Consider the following 18,298-nt stretch of genomic DNA (forward strand, 5'->3'; position numbering starts at 1 on the left):
GATGTTTTTGTTTAGTTTTTTTTTATGAAATGTGCACTTTGTGGGCTACAGTTTGTCTAAATAATTCAGTAAAGTAGAAGCGGTAGCTAATCTACCAGAGAAATTATGTATTAATAAAACATTAAGCCTAAAACGTACTACAACAGACTAAATGTTCTGTTCTGTGTGCAAAATTCTTGAATGTGTTTTGGTGTTAAATCCTAAAACATTAAGTGGCATTGTTGTCAGTTGCTATGGCAACGAGTCTGCGTAGTTTGGCGAATACAGATCACTTTGCTGTGGATCAAAGCACGAAATTAATACCTACATTTCTAAGTTTCACTGAGTTAACGCGGCTATGGATGACATGTAACAGATTATTCTTTTTGCCCCCCCAGCGTTGTATGCCTGCGCGAAATTTCCATACGTCCAATAACATCCATAGTGTATAAGTCGTAAGTCAGTGCCTCACCAGCAATGAATCTCACCGCATGCCACTGATCTGTTGCTATATATCTGTGCATTTCTCAGTGTATTGTGAAACTGTCTTTTTGGTTAACACCTCACCCAGGTCATGGCAAAGTCCAGCAATCTGCACACAAAGGACGTCCCTCTCATCAATTCTGAGTTTTTGCTGCTTCTCTTTGAGAGTCTGGAGAAGTTCTCCAGCCAAGTGCGCCACCCTGTACCAGAACAACAACAAAAAATCTCATACAAAATAAATAAAAAAGGGAACTGATGTGAACTTTCAACAGACAACTAATGTTAGCTCTAAACTACCACAGTAATTAGACATTTATAAAGTTATTTTGAGAAGCACTGACATACTTTTGCAAGACACTGTGTAAGTATTTCCCTCTTAAAGGCTTTAAGTTAAAGCCTTTATCTTAAGTTAATTAACAGCAATTATGTGCAATAAATACAGACATTTACCCAATGCTGTGTTCAAAGCGGTTGTGGGACGCTCCAGGATAAACGTAATATACTCCGCCAAGCTGCTTGATGTTTCGAAGTCGCTGAAACTGAGGCGTATCGATGATCTTGACAAGGATTGGGTGCAGCTCGATATTGCCATGGATGGGATCATTGAACACCTGAAAACCAGGTAAAGAATCATGTCAGTGTCACTAATTTAAGAAAAGGACCAAAATAATTAATATCTATGTGAAACCAAGAGGACAGAATCTTGAGTGATAACTTTGTCCAAAAAATCCAAACTAATGAGAAAAGAGATGAATGAAAAATCTTATTTACTCTTTAATAACTCTTAAAAACACAGAATATGACAAAGTAGAGTCGCAAAAATAGACTTTTTAAATTGACAAGGAAAAAGAAAAAAAAATTATCAGGGTAAGTAGTGTGATTCAGATTTTATATGTAAAACTCATTTAACAATTAATCTTAATAAAGTCCTCCTTTGTACGAATGGTCATATTCTTTCTTTACTTTGTAGCACTTATGGTGTATTTCAAACAGTATAATTATGCAGTGTTTTGTAACCCACCAAGTTATTTTCACCACTTTTGCTGCATAGGAGAACACAGAGGAACAGAGAGTTATGTCTCCCTCTAGTGGACACATGTCAAACTAAAGTCCCAGGATCCAAATCCGGCTGTTCACAAGTTTTTCCTTAACAGTTCGAGATAATAGTTGTGTGCTTAGATGTTATTTTGCTAATAAAATTAAAGTAATTTTTGTCTCTATACTGTCAAACTACATCAGAGTAAAAATATTAATATTTTAACAGTTTGTTATAAGGTAATTTCATCAAAGCTTTCTCCCACAACCAGCCCTTTGAGGATATTTGAAGACATTTATGAACAAAGTGAAAATGGGTTTTTCACACCTGGTCCAGTGGAAACAGTTTTACCTTATTTTTGTTTTCCATTATTTCTGAAACAGTGTCTGCCATTGTTTCTGAGATTTTGTAGGATCAGCATATGGTCACCAGGACTCTTGAAATTAAGGATCAAATGATTAATGCCAAGATGCTGCAAAGAAGGAAAAGATTAAAATAAAGACAGACATTCTAGTATGAAACAGATAAAATAGCATTTATTATATCATGTTATGTTAACATGACTGCTTTTAAAGCAAATGCCAAACACAATGAATATATATATTTTTTCTCTTACTCATTGCAATATTACCAACGCAGCAAGGAAACTTCAGAGTCACATCAGAATCCTCAGAATCAAAATGCCAACCTGCTTCTCTCGCAGCAGCAGTTTATATTGGCAGCTAGAGTGTCTCCTCCTCCAGGGCGGATACACCCTAGTGAGAAGGGCGAGGTTATCTTCTGACGTACAAGAGGAACACATACAAAAGCACCGCCTCCAAATAGATTAATGTCCTTTAGACAATAATACCTAATGCCTCTCAGCAGGACTGACACTTGTAAAACAGGAGTTTATAAATGTGTAAATTTATTTATTAATTTCTAAATAAAAGAAGTGACTGTTTTTCTCTCCATTTTTTAATTACAAGGAACAATTGACTAGATAGTAGGCTGATAATTAAGGTAAAAAAACCAAAAAACAAATCTGTGCTAACTTAAAAGCTATGTCTACTTCTGGAAAATGTATCCTAAATTTGATCAACTACAATTTTTACCATACAGGTCATTTCTCAAAATTGGATTAGATCTTTCTAAATTATCATCAGAATATAAATCGGAAAACACCTTCAACCTCTCAGCGCTGTCTGAGCTGATCAGAGTCTGTACATGCTGCTCGAGAAAACCTGCAATTCCTGACTGAAAAAATATATAAAACAAGCATCAATTAAAAATCTCGTAGGTAAACATTTATACAGAATTGCATTGAATTTTTCATACAAGCAGCATCTACTTCACAACACTAAACCAAACACTGTGGTGCGTTATGCTGATTTGCGTGCTCGGTCGCATGAACACGCAATGCTCCACATCTCTTGCACAGATTAGAAGATGGAGTGAGTTATGATCAAAGAGGCACCATGAATGAAATAAAAAGGTATTTCTTTTGGTAGATAAAATAAGAAAAGAAAAAAAGAGTAGGGTTTGGACATCTAAAACCGTTTGAGTCAACATGTTTTTTCTTCTACAATTACCTTTATCCTGGCTTTTTCTACCAGAGCATTGAATGATATCCAAATGGTTTAAGCAAGCAGTTAAACACTGATATTGGTCATATCAGACAACGTGCACACAAAAGCTTAGCCAAAGTGCAATTCAGAGAGACTAACTGAAGTACCAGTCATGATTTGGGCTGTTGGAGAATAATAGAGAACCCTGTGAGAGTTACCTGAAAATCCATACATGCATGGCAAGAATGTGCAAACTCTATGCAGAAGGAACCCAGGCCAGGATTTGATCCTTGGAACTCCTTCCTGCAAGGCAACTGTGTTACCAGTGCCTCCACTGTGCAGCTAATCCTAAAAAACTAAAGCTACTTCTGCAACAATTATTCAGAAGAACAGAGAATAGTTTTTTTCTTTTCAAACTAGAACTGTTTTTTTGTTTCTCTTTTGTTTTTTCTTTACATTTTGCAAATTAATTAGATCATCTAATAGGAAAAGGGATTTAAATATAAATGCCTGCTGTACATGTAGAAAAACTTTGCTATGTAACATAAAAAAGCAGATTTGAGAAAAGTATAGCCTAAAAATAAAAAAATGAGTTGGGTTTAGGGGGAAAAGAAAAATCAAATGGAACAGGAACTGGTCCTACGAACTGTCATCATTTGTTGTCTCAGTTATGTTACCAATTCAGTTCAAATGATATTTAAGTCCTGGCTGGAATATTGTGATTTGCCGTTTAAAATCTCCTTACAGCTGGTAAAATAAGTGCCACTGACAAATTTCCATCAGGGTCAGCAGAATTCGAACAAATCTATACGTATAAATAAATCATAGCAAATTAGTCCACAGGTGAAGCCATGTGTAAGAAAACAAATGGTTTAGAATTATCTGCAGAGAATTTGGAGAAGCCAGTGAAATAATGGGAGAATAACATTCTGTTTATTGAGGGCAAACATGAAGTCTCTGGATGTCACTGTAAACACCAACTTTAGAGTAAGAATAATAGGACATCTCACAAAAAACAGCATGCCAAAAATTATATTTGTTGGTGTGAAAATCATGGTTTGATTTACTATGAAGTATCGTTTTCAATTTCATCCATAATTTTATTTGTGAAATTATGAGCTCTGATTATTTGTATCTGTGAATTTCTTGGATTACATCTGTAGTGAGTTTTATTTCTTTTGCCCCATTAAAAAGAGTTAAATTAAGAACAATGAAGTGTTCAATACTTAGTTTGCTAGCTTTATTTGTTTGGGAGTAAATGTACAAACATTTATCATTTATGCAACTTTGAGAAAATGTGTTTACCTTTTTATTTTAATTCCTCCATTGCCTCTTAAATATAATAGTGTCTGAAGTACAAGCATATGCAGTATCAAACTATGGGCAACACCTTGTTTCAATCATCCAAACCAACAATGGAAACCTTGATGATAAGAATGAAAAATATCTGAACACATCCATTACTGAACGTGATATAGTACAACAGCTGATGCTTCTTTGTTGTTTTTGATCACAAAACAAACTCATGCCAAGAATGAAACAGGTTCATCACATCATTGACTGTTGCAGCCATTTAAATCCAGATCAACTTGTTCTCATTATGTGGTCAATGGATTCCTGTAGTAAAGGAACTCGACACGAAGACTTATTTACTCATCACTGCCAGAAGCAGTGATTTGGAAGGGTTTCATTTAAAATGGTTGTATCTACCTCTCCATACTTTGAATGAATTTCGATCTATAGCTGTTTAGCTGGGTGTGCTAAAGTATGTTAAAATTTATTATACTAAAGTATACTTTTATTTTTTACTAGGGTTGAGTTACTGAAATCCATTAACTTTTCGACATTATGATTGATTGAATATGAATGTATATGCCAATTCAAACATTACAGAACTACTCTATAGAAATTTTGTTTTGAATAAAAAGGTATTTTATGTTTTTGTCCTGATCAAAATATTAGAAAAGGCCAAATGTTCTTATGTTTACAGTAGACTTAACTGGCCTGTCTAATGCTTTTAAGTGCGTTATGTTTTTTAAATATGGACAATGAAGATGTACAACGAATAAAACTATCTACCAATCAGCAGAAGATTTAGTTTAAAACAGAAGTGAGGTGGATATGTTTTACTTCTCCTGTACAGCTGCAAAGCAGAATAAATGAGACACCAACTGCAATGATGGAAAGACCAATTTTATTTTACTTTGACTGCAATATCTGTATTTTAGAGTTCATCAAACATGTACAATTAAGTACTTTATTGAAAGAGTGTGAAGTTATGAAATATTCCAATAAAAAGTATAGGGAAGGGAATAAAATCCAAGTAATCTTTCATCTTTATATTATTGATTATGCCATTAAGCCACAAAATCAAATAAAAGTCATAAAATAAACTGTCATTCAACTGAGTATGTGCTAATAATCAGTAATCAATGTACATAATTGAAGCCTCTCATTGGTGTCTATGGAAAACAACAGAGCCACAACTTTTATGTCTCCAATTTATGTCATTGTTAGATTTAAGTATTATGCCCTCTTTTGTTTAACAAAATAAAGTCATTTAAACAGAACTTTCTTCAATCTTTGAAAAGATGTTACCTTCACCACTATGAAAATCAAGTTCAATAAACAAGAAATTTGTGAATTGTTTGTGAAAACATATTTTAGTAAAGTATGGTATTTTTAAAGTACTACCCTAAAATACAGTTGTAATATTAAAAGTACATAAAACATTAAAATAAAATAAAAAATAAAGTACAAACACATTGCAGCCAAATCTCAAAGAAAACTAAACTACAAGGGAAAATAAGCCAAGTCTGAAACTAATGATAAAAATAAATAAAAACTTTAAATGTTGCAGCGATAAGTAAAGATTATCCTGAAACCCACCATCTGCAAATTGAAGAACAATATGAGCCTCCCATGTATATAATATGGGATCGTTTCTTACATTTCAGAACTTAACCTTAAAATAAAACTAAATAAAGCCCAACTAAATAGATAATTTAAATATGTTTTTAATATGTAAAACTTTATTTCTTATAACAAAAACCTCCAAATAGGAATCAAAGCATTCTAATATTAACCCTTATTATGAACCCTTTCCTTCTCCTTATAGGTATATTTAAATTGTGCTGATAAACACCTGTTCTTAATAAAAAAAATAAAAAAAATTAAATCAGAGTTTAACAAAAAACCTTCTCCAAATGATTCATATAGGGTTGTTTCTGCACTTACTCTAAAAAACAAGTTTATTTCATATAACTTTATAATTGCTGCCCCAGCTGGATTATGGAAGAGACTCTTCAGAAGCTGCCACATCTTCATTCTGCAGAATATCATAAAAGGCAGATGCTTGTTAAGAGAGTTCAGACCACACACAATAATAACAGAAGCATCATTGCAAACATTTACACTGCAGTAGAGATAAAATCTGACATATTGTGTTTTTTGGACACTAAAACAATTAATCTTTCAAAACACCTAAAGCTGAATACATTTTTTAAAATTTTAAAGGAATACAATGGTTTATAAAATTGCGGGATCTACTCATTCAACTAAAGCAGAAACAATTTCTGTCACAACATATTTACCAATTAAATATAATTGTTGCTTTCAAATGCAGCAGAAAGAAATACCTAAGAAATACCTGGAAATTTGTCGTGTGTGGACTTAAATTTCTTAAATTGCTGCTTGCCAGCCTCCGGATCATTTGTCCTTTTGCAGTAGAATCTGATTATTGTCTCTTCAAATTTTGCTGGAAGAAGGTTAGATACCTAAAAAAAGAGTGTCAAGAACACATACTGCATTACATGGAGCAAATGAAATAAGAGCAGGAGTGGTTTTAATATAAATTCACTAAATTGTGAGCAACAGTATGAATGGAAAGAAACAGAATAAGTATATAAAAAGTAAAAAAATGTGAATTATGTCATTTGTTTGATTCTTACATCATCTCTTTTAAGTTCTTCGGCTTTATCTGGATCGTCTTTTTGGTAGAAACGCACATCCTCTATTGGGTCTTTATCCTGCTTCCCATAGTCTAATTTAATTTCCTAAAATAAATAAATAAATAAATAAATAAATACAAACAATAAAGTTCACAAAAATCAAGATAGTGGCTGAATTACAAAAAATTAAATTTATAGAAGAATTTTAACATAATTACATTTGTTGATGTTTAGGTAGTACATTAAAACTTACATGAACCACAAAGTCCTCTGGCTGCAGGTGTTGAGTGTCACCCTGTTGGTTGATTTTTTTCATTTTTTTTTCCCATTCTGCCTCGATTTTCTTTTTTGAAAGAAAGAAATTAAAGATTCAACATAAGGTCTGATCAGATTCCAAATTCCTCCATCTTGACACCAACAAGATGAAGCTTGACTGATTTATATTTCTAAATCTGTTACAAAATTGTTTTAAAAAATTAAACCTTAGGTACTGAGGCTGAAGCACTATGAAGACTAATTCAGTCTTTAAAGTCTGGATTAGGAGACAGGTGGACCAGTATTATTAATATTTTCCCCAAATCCTTCATGTAAGTAACTAATTTAAAATAAATCATCCACCAAAATTAAAGAGATTACACAGCGATCAGAAACAACTTTAATAATTAATTTATTTACATATTGGTTTTTTAACCGTATTTATTTAGTGTGAATTTGTGTACAGTAACTTGAATCTTTACATGTTTTTTTATTTATCAGTATTTCTGTGATAATAATTAAAATAAATATATGTTATTTAGATTTCATATTGTGCAGTGCAAGAAATAAAACTGTAACAAGTAGCTGAAAAGCATGCTTATTATTCACACATTACCTATCTTTAATAAACAACATCAGGTTTACAGTTAAATAAACACTAACCTTAATTTCTTTGGAGGATTTTTTTGAGTGAAATTCCCCCCAACACCTGTAGAGATCCCGTTTAAGGACTCTGTCCAGTATCTCCTTTCCCTTTTTAATGTCTCGATCAGCAGAAAGGTGGTTTAGTATCTTCTTTACTTTTTCAATGTCTGCATCAGTAGATATGTGCTCCAGTATTTTCTTTATCTGTTCAATGACTTCACCAGTAGGAGGGTGCTCCAGTATCTTCTTTGCCTTCTCAGCATCTGCATCAGTAAAAAAGTACTCCAGTATTTTCTTTATCTGTTCAATGACTTCACGAGTAGAAGGGTGCTCCAGTATCTTCTTTGCCTTTTCAGCATCTGCAGACAGGTGCTTCAGTATCCTCTTTACCTTTTCAATGGCTGCATCAGTAGACAGGTGCTTCAGTATCATCTTTACTTTTTCAGTGTCTGCATCAGTATACAGGTGTTCCAGTATCTTTGCCTCTTCAGTGGCTGCATCGGTATACTGGTCTTGCAATATCTTCTTTACCTTTTTAAAGGCAGTATCAATAGACAGGTGGTGCAGTATGCTGTCTACGTCTTTAAAGTCGTTATCAGTAGACAGGTGTTCCAGTATCTTCTTTGCCTCTTCAAAGGCTGCATCAGTACGCTTGCGTTCCAGTCTCTTTTCTACCTCTTTAAAGCCCTCATCAGTAGACAGATGTTGTAGTATCTTTTTAATGGCTGTATCAGCAGACTGGAGTTCTTGTATCTCCTCTACTGTTTCAGGACCCACATAAGGAGCTAGGTAGGCAAGTATGGCATTTAACTTTTTAACAAGGTGGTCCAGTATCGTCTTTACATAATCAAAGCCCACATCAGTAGACAGGTGGCCCAGTATCTTCTTTAGCTCTTCAATGGCTGCATCAGTATACTGGTGGTCCAGTATCTTCTTCACCTCTTTAAAGCACACACCAGCAGACAGGTGGTCCAGTATCTTCTTTAGCTCTTTAAAGCCTGCATAAGTAGAGAGGTGTTCCAATATCTTCTTTATCTTTTCAATGGCTGCATCAGTAGACAGGTGGTCCAGTATCTCATTTGCCTTTTCAATGGCTGCATCAGTAGACAGGTGGTCCAGTATCTCATTTGCCTTTTCAATGGCTGCATCAGCAGACTGGTGTTCCAGTTTCTTCTTTGAATCTTTTTTTCCCTCATCAGTAGATAGGAAGTCTAGTATCTTCTTTATGTCTCTAAAGTCTGGATTAGTAGGCAGATTGACCAGTATCGTCTTTAGATTTTCAATGGCTACAGCAGTAGACAAGGTGTCCAGAATATTCTTTGCCTCTTCAAACCCCGCATCAGTAGACAGATGGACCAGTGTCTTCTCTAATGCTTTAAAGCCCACACCAGTAGACAGGTGGTCCAGTATTTTCTTTGCCTCTTCATTGGGTTCTTCAGTAGATGAATTGTTCAGTATCTTCTTAGTTTCTTCGATATCTGCTTTAGTACACAGGTGTTCCAGAATCTTTTTTGCTTCTTCAATGCCCGCATCAGACGGGTGGTTCAGTATCTGTTCAAATACATTATCTACAGGGAAGCCAGGAAATAAATAAAACATATTTTATTATCTAGTTACATAAGTATAAAGACAAATTAATTTACACTGGGTAATTTATTCACACCATCAGAACATGCAACCATTTTCTTCCGCTTTTCTGGAGTCAGGTCGCAGGGGTAGCACTCTAAGTATGGAGGCCCAGACTTCCCTCTCCTCAGCCACTTGGGCCAGCTCCTCCAGGGGAATCCTAAGCTGTTCTCAGATCAGCCGAAAAAATATAGTCCATACACAGTGGCGCAAAAAGTGGGTATGCACCGCATGCAACGTATAGGGGTGCAGCACCAGAGGGGGCGCCAAAACCCCGTCTGGAGGGTGCCGATTATGTTTTCCCATACACTTCAGCACGCCTTAATGAGGTAAATCTAGTGCGAGTTTCACACTCAAGGTGTCCTCGCCTCGGGGGGGGGGGGGGGGGGGGGGGTGGATTTATGTTTTCGCATTCACCCGAATAATGTGCAGTTGCGCCACTGTCCCTACAGCCTGAACACCCTCTAGAGAAAACTAATTTGGGCCGTGTGTATCCGTGATCTCGTTCTTTCGGTCATGGCCCAAAGCTCATGATTATAGATCAGAGAAGGAACTTAGATTGACCAGTTAAATCAAGAGCTTCACTTTTTGACTCAGCTCTTTCTTCACCATAACAGACTGGTACAGTGCCCACCTCACTGCAGATGCTGCACCAATCCACCTATCAATCTCCCGCTTCTTTTATCCGTCATTCATGAACATATCCCAAGATACTTAAACTCCTCCACTTGAGGCAGGGCGTCTTCCCCAACCTGAAAAAGCCACTCTACCCTTTTCCAGCTCAAGTCTATGGCCTCAGATTTGGAGGCACTGGTCCCATCCTGGCCGCTTCACACTTGGCTCTGAACCACTCCAACAAAAGCTGTAGATCACGACCTGATGAAGCCAGTAGGACCACATTGTGTGCAAAAAGCAAAGACACGATCCTAAGGCCACCAAAATGGATCCCCTCAACAACTTAACTGCATCTAGAAATTCTCTTCATAAAAGTAATGAACAGAATCATTGACAAAGGACAGCCTTAGCGGATTCCAACTCTCACCAGAAAAGAGCCCGACTTACTGCCAGCAAAGTAGACCGGACTTTGACACCAGACATACAGGGACAGCCCGTGTCAATGGGCGTGGTACCTCATACTCCATCTGTAGTTGGAGCACACTCTGTGGTTCTCCTTTTTGAATAGGGGGACCACCACCCCAGTCTGCCAATCCAGGAGACTGGGGTGGCACGCAATGTTACAGAGCTGCATGAACCAACACAACCCGACAACATCCAGAGCATTAAGGAACTCCTGGCAAATCTCATCCACCCCCGGCACCTTTCCACCGAGGAGCTCTTTAACCACCTTGGTGACCTTATCCCCAGAGATAGGAGAGCCCAACCCAAAGTCCCCAGGCTCTGCTTCCTCAATGGAAGACATGTCGGTGGGATTGAGGAAGTATTCTACCCACTGGCTCATGAGATCTTGAGTCGAGGTCAGCGGCACAACATTCGCACTATAAACAATGTTGGTGCTGTACAGCTTCCCTCTCCTGAGATGTCAGACGGTGGACCAGAATCACCTAAAAGCCGTGCAAAAGTCTTTCTCCATGGCTTCTCCAAACTCCTCCCATGTCTAAATTTTTGCCTAAGCAACCACTCGAGCCACATACCGCATGGCTTCATGGTACTCATCTGCTGTTTCAGGGGTCCAACAAGCCGAAAGCCCCAATAGGACTCCTTCTTCAGCCTGAAAGCATCCCTCACTGAAGGTGTCCACCAGCGGGTTTGAGGGTTGCCGCCATGACAGGTACCGACAATCTTGTGGCCACAGTTCCAATAAGCTGCGTCGACAATGGAGGTGTGGAACATGGTCCACTCAGACTCAATGTCCCTCACCCTTTGAATGTGTTCAAAGTTCTATGACATATAGGAATAAATTCAGAAGAAATAGCACAAGCTATTGATGGAATAAATATAATGGGATAAACTGCTGACACTTCTACTAGACATGTTGATAGTAATTTATAAAAGGCAGTCTTTCACTCTACATGAAGCAGGGACTAATTATTCTACTGCTAAAGCCAGGTATACTCCCAAATAAATGTGAAAACCGGAGAACTATCAATTTACCCAACTCTATCTCAAATTTATCAGCAAAATTCTGGCAACACAATTGGAAAAATGCCACCAGACATAATAAACTAGGATCAGAATGGGTTAATCGTTGGGAGGAAACAATGGCAATATTGGAAGTATCCTGAATATTATTTGATCCAAAAAGAATGTGTCCTTCTGGACTAAATAATTTCATCCTTTTATTGGACGAAGAAAACAATCTCTAAGATTAAATGGCCTTATCAATTATACAATTGAAACCATATATTTACATACACTAACTAAAAAGATACATGGACATTTTGTTGAAGTTAAATCAGACCAAACTTGTTTTAGCTTAGTTAGAATTATCAAAAATATTTACATTTGTTAATTGGCAGGAAACTTAGTGATAACATGTTTTAGAGATGTTTTTTTTTTTTTTTGTAACTTTCATTGAATTTAAATGTTTTACATTTGATCAGTATCAGTATCAAATATAATTGTCTTTTAAACTGTATGACTATTTTGGGTTTACTTCCACAAGTTTCTTGCAACAGTTTGATGGAGTCCTGGCCCATTCCTCCTGACACAACTGGAGGAACTGAATCCATTTTAAAGTCCACTCCAGATTTCAGATCTTCCCACTTCTTATGACTCGTGTCTCGTGATGGCATCTATTTTATGAAGTGCACTGGTTCCTCCTGCAGCAAACCAGCACTACAACATGATACTGCCACCCCCATACTTCACAGTTAGGATGCCACAAGCATCCACATTCTTACTCCAAATGTTCATTGTGTCATATATGCTTCAAGGTCATTATGGCCAAACAGTTCCACTTTAGTTTCATCAGACCATGGGACATGTCTCCAAAAAGTAAGATCTTTGTCACTGTGTGCATTTGCAAACTGCAATCTGTCTTTTTATGTTTCTTTGGAAGTAATGGCTTCTTCCTCATTGGATGGCCTCTCAGTCCGTGTCGGTACAGGAGAGTTTCATTGTGGATAATGACACTGTCTCACCAGCTTTAGCCAGCATCCACACTAGGTCTTTGTGTTTTGTTCTGGGGGTCAATCTCTACATTTTGGAATGAAGTCCATGAAGTTTGTTCAGTTTATTCACTCACACAATTAACAAATTCCATGATGAACTTAAAACACATTGTTTTACCACGCATAACACAGATCATTACTGGAAAATAACAGTGAGTGAATCAGGTCTCCCAAGAAGGTGGAAAATACAATTCCATCCATTCATTTCTAGGACAGAGAACCTGTCTCCTTCTTGAGCAATAAGATAGTTGGAAATTCTTATTATGTATATAATTGTATGAACAGATTAACGAGGCACCTTCAAACATTGGTAAACTGTTCCCAAGGATGAACTACACTAGTGTAGCTGCACAATTCTTATCCTGGTATTTTGGCTGATTTCTTTTGACTGTCTTATCACGTCAAACTAGAAAGCAGTGTGTTTCAGGCGTGGCCTTAAAATATATCCACAGGTGTTCTTCTAATTAACTCAAATGTGTTAGAGGTTTGTTGAAGGAAACCCAAGTAATACAGTTTAAAAGACAGTTATCTCTGATACTGACCAATGTGTGTAAACTTTTGAACTAAAGGAAAATTATAACAAAATCTCTAAAGAATGTTCTCACTAAGTTTTCTCGCATCTAACAAATTACATAATAATCAAACAGAAGAAATTGTGTCAAACAAGAATGTCCACTCCCTCTCCTTTTATTCACATTACTAGTTATATTTATTTTATTTTAATTTAATTTTTCATTTTGTTTTTCATTTTTTCTATTTTCTATTATTTGGGTTAATTGTAGATCTAAAATGGGCTTGTAGTTTTATGTCACAGTCATGTGATTATACAAGAAGAATATTGAAAATGGTACATGATGTATTTTCAAAATGTACAATCTCAGTGAAAATACACTGTGGAAAAAATGTTGATGTAGTGTTAAGATAACTTAAGTAAAATGTCTGTCTACCTCTGCAAACAGGGTTGAGGAAAATAGGGGTAAAAACTTAGATCAAATAGTTCTGCTAATGTTATATTTGCTTTAAATTTATCCAGTAAGTGAAGGTGTTAAAAATATATGTTCAAAGTGGTATTGATATAAATAATACAATATAATTAAATTATGAGTGCTAAGGTTGGTTTTAGTCCCATATACATTATAGACCCAAAAGAAGCATTTATTTCTTAATCTTAAGTTTTTTCTCTTTGATTTTATACAGTTGAAATAAAAAATACATATCTATGTTGGTCTTAAAAATCCATATTTAATCAAACGCTTTTCTAAAGTATTGTGAATGTTTCCTCACCTGTCAGCTTAGTGTATGCCACCATGTCATCAATAGCTGTGGAGAGAGTGAACATCTTTCCATCCTTGCCTTCAATCTTGATGTGTTTATCTGCTTTCAGAAAAGCGTCTGTGATCCTGAAGGAAAAAGCCAGCTTATAATTGTGAGAACAAAAAGAACAAAACAGAAAGTGATAGAAAGTGATAAAACAGAAACTACGGTCTCTAATCTACTGAAATGTCAAGGGCTCCTTACATCCACTCTACGCTGTTGGCCACTTTGTGCTGGCAGGCTCTTTTGTGCAAACAGAACCTTGTGTAGAACATGTTGTACAGATTGAACCCCTCCTGTTAACAATGATAACATTTAGTGGCTAATTTTGGAATTTTGGAATTTTATGTTGATGGGAAGGAAAAATAATGAAACAAATCAAACCTTGTCTCTGTAACAGATCTGCATCTCCTTATCCACTTCACACACTCTGGCAAATTTAATCAGGCGATGGCAGTCAAAGTTGTTCTTCATACCCAAGTGATGGAAATCCCTGATGTATGGCAAGAAAAAACTTGCTTAAAAATTAGTTAGGATTTTTTTATTTTTATTTTTTTAATTTGGGCATATAAACCCACCTGGCAAAATAATCCCACTTATCCACATCAATCTTGTTCCTTTTGTTGGACACAACTTCATAGAGGAAGGCCTTCTCTCTGGGTCGGCCATGGTGTGGCCACTGTTAAAAAGAACACCGAATTGGAGACAAGAACTAATTTTTTAAGTTATGTTTCTGATTCCACAGACAGAAACTAGAAACTGAAAGAAGTAAAAATTAACCTTTGTCAAAAGCACATTAATGATTTTTGACACAATGCGGTTAATCCCTTCTGTTGATTTATTTAACCTTTATTGATCCAGGTAAACTGCTTTGACAACTACTTCTCACTTCCCTTCTAAAAAAGTGCCCTCTCTAATTTATCTAAGTTTCTATATCAGTGATTGCAAAATTTATTATCAATGCATTCATGACATTCAAAGATGGTAATAACATTTGGTACTGCAACATATTATACCAGACCAACCAAGACCAAGTCGACGACTATATTCATAGATTTCAAAAGCTGTACAAATGGGTACCTCAATTGTTTTAACATTCGGAGGATCAATCAGCTCCTTTATAAAGGGAAGGTCCTCTTTCGGCACCAGGCCGTGGTCCTCCATGAATTTGTTCAACTCATTTTCTTCCACTAGATGGTCAAACATGTCTTGAGATGCCTTCTCATGCTGCAAGGCACATAAAATTAGTTATTCAAAAAGACACAGGCACATTTCAAAAATAAAAGAAACATATTCTGGATAAATCAGAATAAAGAGGAAGCAGCAGTATGTAACTTTCACAAAAATATGTTTTTTTTTTACATAATTCTTAAAACTGTCACCATATCATGATAGTATACTGAGTCAGATCATCTGTGAAAAGATCAAACTCCTCCACCTCCTCCTAGTGTTACTATTACTATTATGATCTGAAGAAATGCACAGCTTTCAGCAAAAGAACCCCAACAAATTAGAGCTAGAAGGAGTGTCATAGCACTGTCTAACATACTATTTTTAATGATCATATGTAAATTAAAATTTTCTAAGACACTGATTTTTGGGTTTTCTTTATCTGCAAGACAAATCACAAAAATTACCAGAAATTAAGGGTCGAATATCCTACTGTCAGTGTAACGAATACACAAATATGACTTTCACTTTCCGAAATGAGGGACACGCAATATTGATCTAATGAAATTGACATTTTTTTACATGTATCCATAATGCATTGCACCTGTTTTATTTGTACCTGCCGGAACAGCACCGAAAACATTTTTGTTAATCTAGCTGTTCAAAACACTGGATTAGGGGATGTCATATTCCTTACAAACTAGGTAGTCAACATAAAATCTTGTCATCTTTAAAGCAGTACAAAAATAACTTTCTTAATCAAACTCCAATTCCAAGAATGGAGGAAAAACATAAGCTTTTTTATTCTTAAATCAGTCTGAAAAAATAAATGAAGCAGTAATTCAGAATGGGTAAAAATAATTTCTTACACTCCAGTCATATCCAGGACGTGCTTTAGGTATAAACATTTGATCAAACATGTGGGAAAATGGTCCATGTCCTGGAAAGAGAGAAACAGAGTAAATGGGGTCAGAAGTCTGACTCGAAATGAAAATAAAATTTCTGAAATTAGTCTCTTTCATTCTGGAAACCAGTGATCCACTAATTCGTTTTTATCCTAAAAAGGATTAGTTTAAAACTCAGTTGTGGTTTTGTCTGAAGTAAAGATTCTATTTTGAAACAGATATGGCAGTAAATAATAAAATTGTAATAAAAAATATCACCATATTATTTTATCATTTTTTTTCAAAGTCAAAAGACTTATTTTATAAAATAAATGCTGATTTCATCTGAATTATTTATTTTTTCTCTGTATTGATTTGGAAGTAGATTTTGAACAAGTGGAATACGTCCTTTGCCAAACCATATAGTGTAAAATGACAATAGTCAAAAGGAGCAACAAACATAATTCATTTCCTCATTTGAGGCAAGGAAGTAGATTGTGAAGAAGTAGAATATTGTGAAACTGTCTTTTTGGTTAACACCTCACCCAGGTCATGGCAAAGTCCAGCAATCTGCACACAAAGGACGTCCCTCTCATCAATTCTGAGTTTTTGCTGCTTCTTTTTGAGAGTCTGAAGAAGTTCTCCAGCCAAGTGCGCCACCCTGTACCAGAACAACAGAAAAAAAAAAAAAAAAAATCTCATACTAAATAAATATAAGGAACTGACATGAACATTTAACAGACAATTAATGTTGCCTCTAAACCACCACTTCCTTAAACATTTATAACTGGTTATGAGAAGCACTTTGCAAGGCACTGTTTAAGTATTTCTCTCTTTACGCCACTACCTTAAGTTAATTAACAGCAATTATGTGCAATAAATACAGACATTTACCCAATGCTGTGTTCAAAGCGGTTGTGAGAGGCTCCAGGATAAACGTAATACGTCCCTCCAAGCTGCTTGATGTTTCGAAGTCGCTGAAACTGAGGCGTATCGATGATCTTGACAAGGATTGGGTGCAACTCCAGACTGCCATGAACGGAATCTTTGAACACCTGACAACCAGGTAAAGAATCAGGTCAAAATCACTATCTAAAGAAAAGGACCAAGAATAATTCATATATGTGTCAAACCAACAGGACAGAAACTTGAGTGATAACTTTGTTAAAAAATCCTAACTTGTTCAATATTTATTTTCCATTCTGTAATGAGAATTTTTAATAAATCTTAAAAGCACAGGATGTGACAAAGTAGAGACACAAAACTAGACTTTTAAATTTGAAAAAAAATATAATTTATCTCTGGGTAAGTAGTGTGATTCAGATTTTACATATAAAGCTGATCTAACAATTTATTAGTCTTAATAAAGTCCTCCTTTACGAATGGTCATATTCTTTCTTTACTTTGTATCACTTATGGTGTATTTCAAACAGTATAATTATGCAGTGTTTTGTAACCCACCAAGTTATTTTCACCACTTTTGCTGCATAGGAATTGTGAACACAGAGGAACAGAGAGTTATGTCTCCCTTTAGTGGACACATGTCAAACTAAAGTCGCAGGGGCCAAATCCGGTTGGTCACAAGTTTTCAAACAGCTGACTATAAAAGTTATGTGCTTAAAATGTTAATTTAATTAAAGCAGTTTTTATGTTGTATCCTGCCAAATTACATCAGTGTAAAAATATGTTCAATATGATTTAATTTTAAGCACTGAGCAATTTATTAATATTTTAACAACTTGCTAATGGATAATTTCATCAAAGCATTCTTCCACAACCAGCCCTTTGAGGACATTTGTGATTATGTGGTACGAAATGAAAATGAGTTTTTCCACACCTGCTCCAGTAGAAACAGTTTTACCTTAGTTTTGTCTGCCATTGTTTCTGAATCATTGTCTGCCATTGTTTCTGAATCATTGTCTGCCATTGTTTCAGAGGTTTTGTAGGATCAGCAGATGGTCAGCAAAACTCTTGAAATGAAGGATCAGATGACTGATGACAAGATGCTGTAAAGAAGGAAAATATTAAAACAAAGACAGACATTCTAGTGTGAAACAGATAACATAGCATTTATTAATATCCTTTCTTTGAACATGACTATTTTTAAAGCAAATTAATCAGTTTTTTTTTTTTTTTTTTGTTACTCAATGCAATATTACCAGCGCAGCAAGGAAACTTCAGAGTCACGTCAGGATCTTCAGAATCAAAATGCCAACCTGCTTCTATCACAGCAGCAATTTATATTGACAGAGGGAGTGTATCCTCCTTCAGGGCAGGG

The 18,298-nt window shown here is 35.7% G+C and overlaps 2 protein-coding genes across 2 annotated transcripts in view; both read right to left on the minus strand.

Annotated features, from left to right (window-relative positions):
* LOC148158443 (deoxynucleoside triphosphate triphosphohydrolase SAMHD1-like) overlaps positions 1-18,018 on the minus strand; it is a 40,067-nt gene extending 22,049 nt beyond the window's left edge. The window contains exons 1-3 of the mRNA XM_088007310.1: positions 17,882-18,018; positions 913-1,073; positions 547-662 (exon numbers count right to left, since the gene is read on the minus strand). The gene's annotated coding sequence lies outside the window, so the exon portion shown is untranslated. The remainder of the gene's footprint in view (positions 1-546; positions 663-912; positions 1,074-17,881) is intronic.
* LOC148158445 (uncharacterized) lies at positions 5,218-18,002 on the minus strand. Its single transcript, XM_088007304.1, has 14 exons — positions 17,882-18,002; positions 16,915-17,075; positions 16,566-16,681; positions 16,006-16,076; positions 15,047-15,193; positions 14,545-14,645; positions 14,351-14,459; positions 14,171-14,262; positions 13,937-14,052; positions 7,914-9,463; positions 7,249-7,338; positions 6,996-7,100; positions 6,695-6,821; positions 5,218-6,373 (listed from the first exon to the last, which is right to left on the minus strand). The coding sequence occupies exons 1-14, from the start codon at positions 17,945-17,947 to the stop codon at positions 6,369-6,371; spliced, it is 2,856 nt and encodes a 951-aa protein (XP_087863430.1). The 5' UTR covers positions 17,948-18,002; the 3' UTR covers positions 5,218-6,368.
* Positions 18,019-18,298: the final 280 nt, after the last annotated feature.

Source organism: Poecilia mexicana, unplaced genomic scaffold (assembly GCF_051168715.1).
Source record: "Poecilia mexicana isolate PSO_F unplaced genomic scaffold, ASM5116871v1 scaffold_7, whole genome shotgun sequence".
NCBI lineage: Eukaryota > Metazoa > Chordata > Actinopteri > Cyprinodontiformes > Poeciliidae > Poecilia > Poecilia mexicana.

What these genes read in the sequence shown, in the direction of transcription:
- LOC148158445 (XM_088007304.1), bottom strand. Translation starts at nt 17,947, where the DNA reads ATGGCAGACAATGATTCAGAAACAATGGCAGACAATGATTCAGAAACA. An exon ending in TGGACTTTGCCATGACCTGG is followed by an intron (nt 16,077 to 16,565) that starts GTGAGGTGTTAA and finishes CTCTCTTTCCAG; the next exon opens with GACATGGACCATTTTCCCAC. An exon ending in CAGAGGACTTTGTGGTTCAT is followed by an intron (nt 7,101 to 7,248) that starts GTAAGTTTTAAT and finishes TATTTATTTTAG; the next exon opens with GAAATTAAATTAGACTATGG.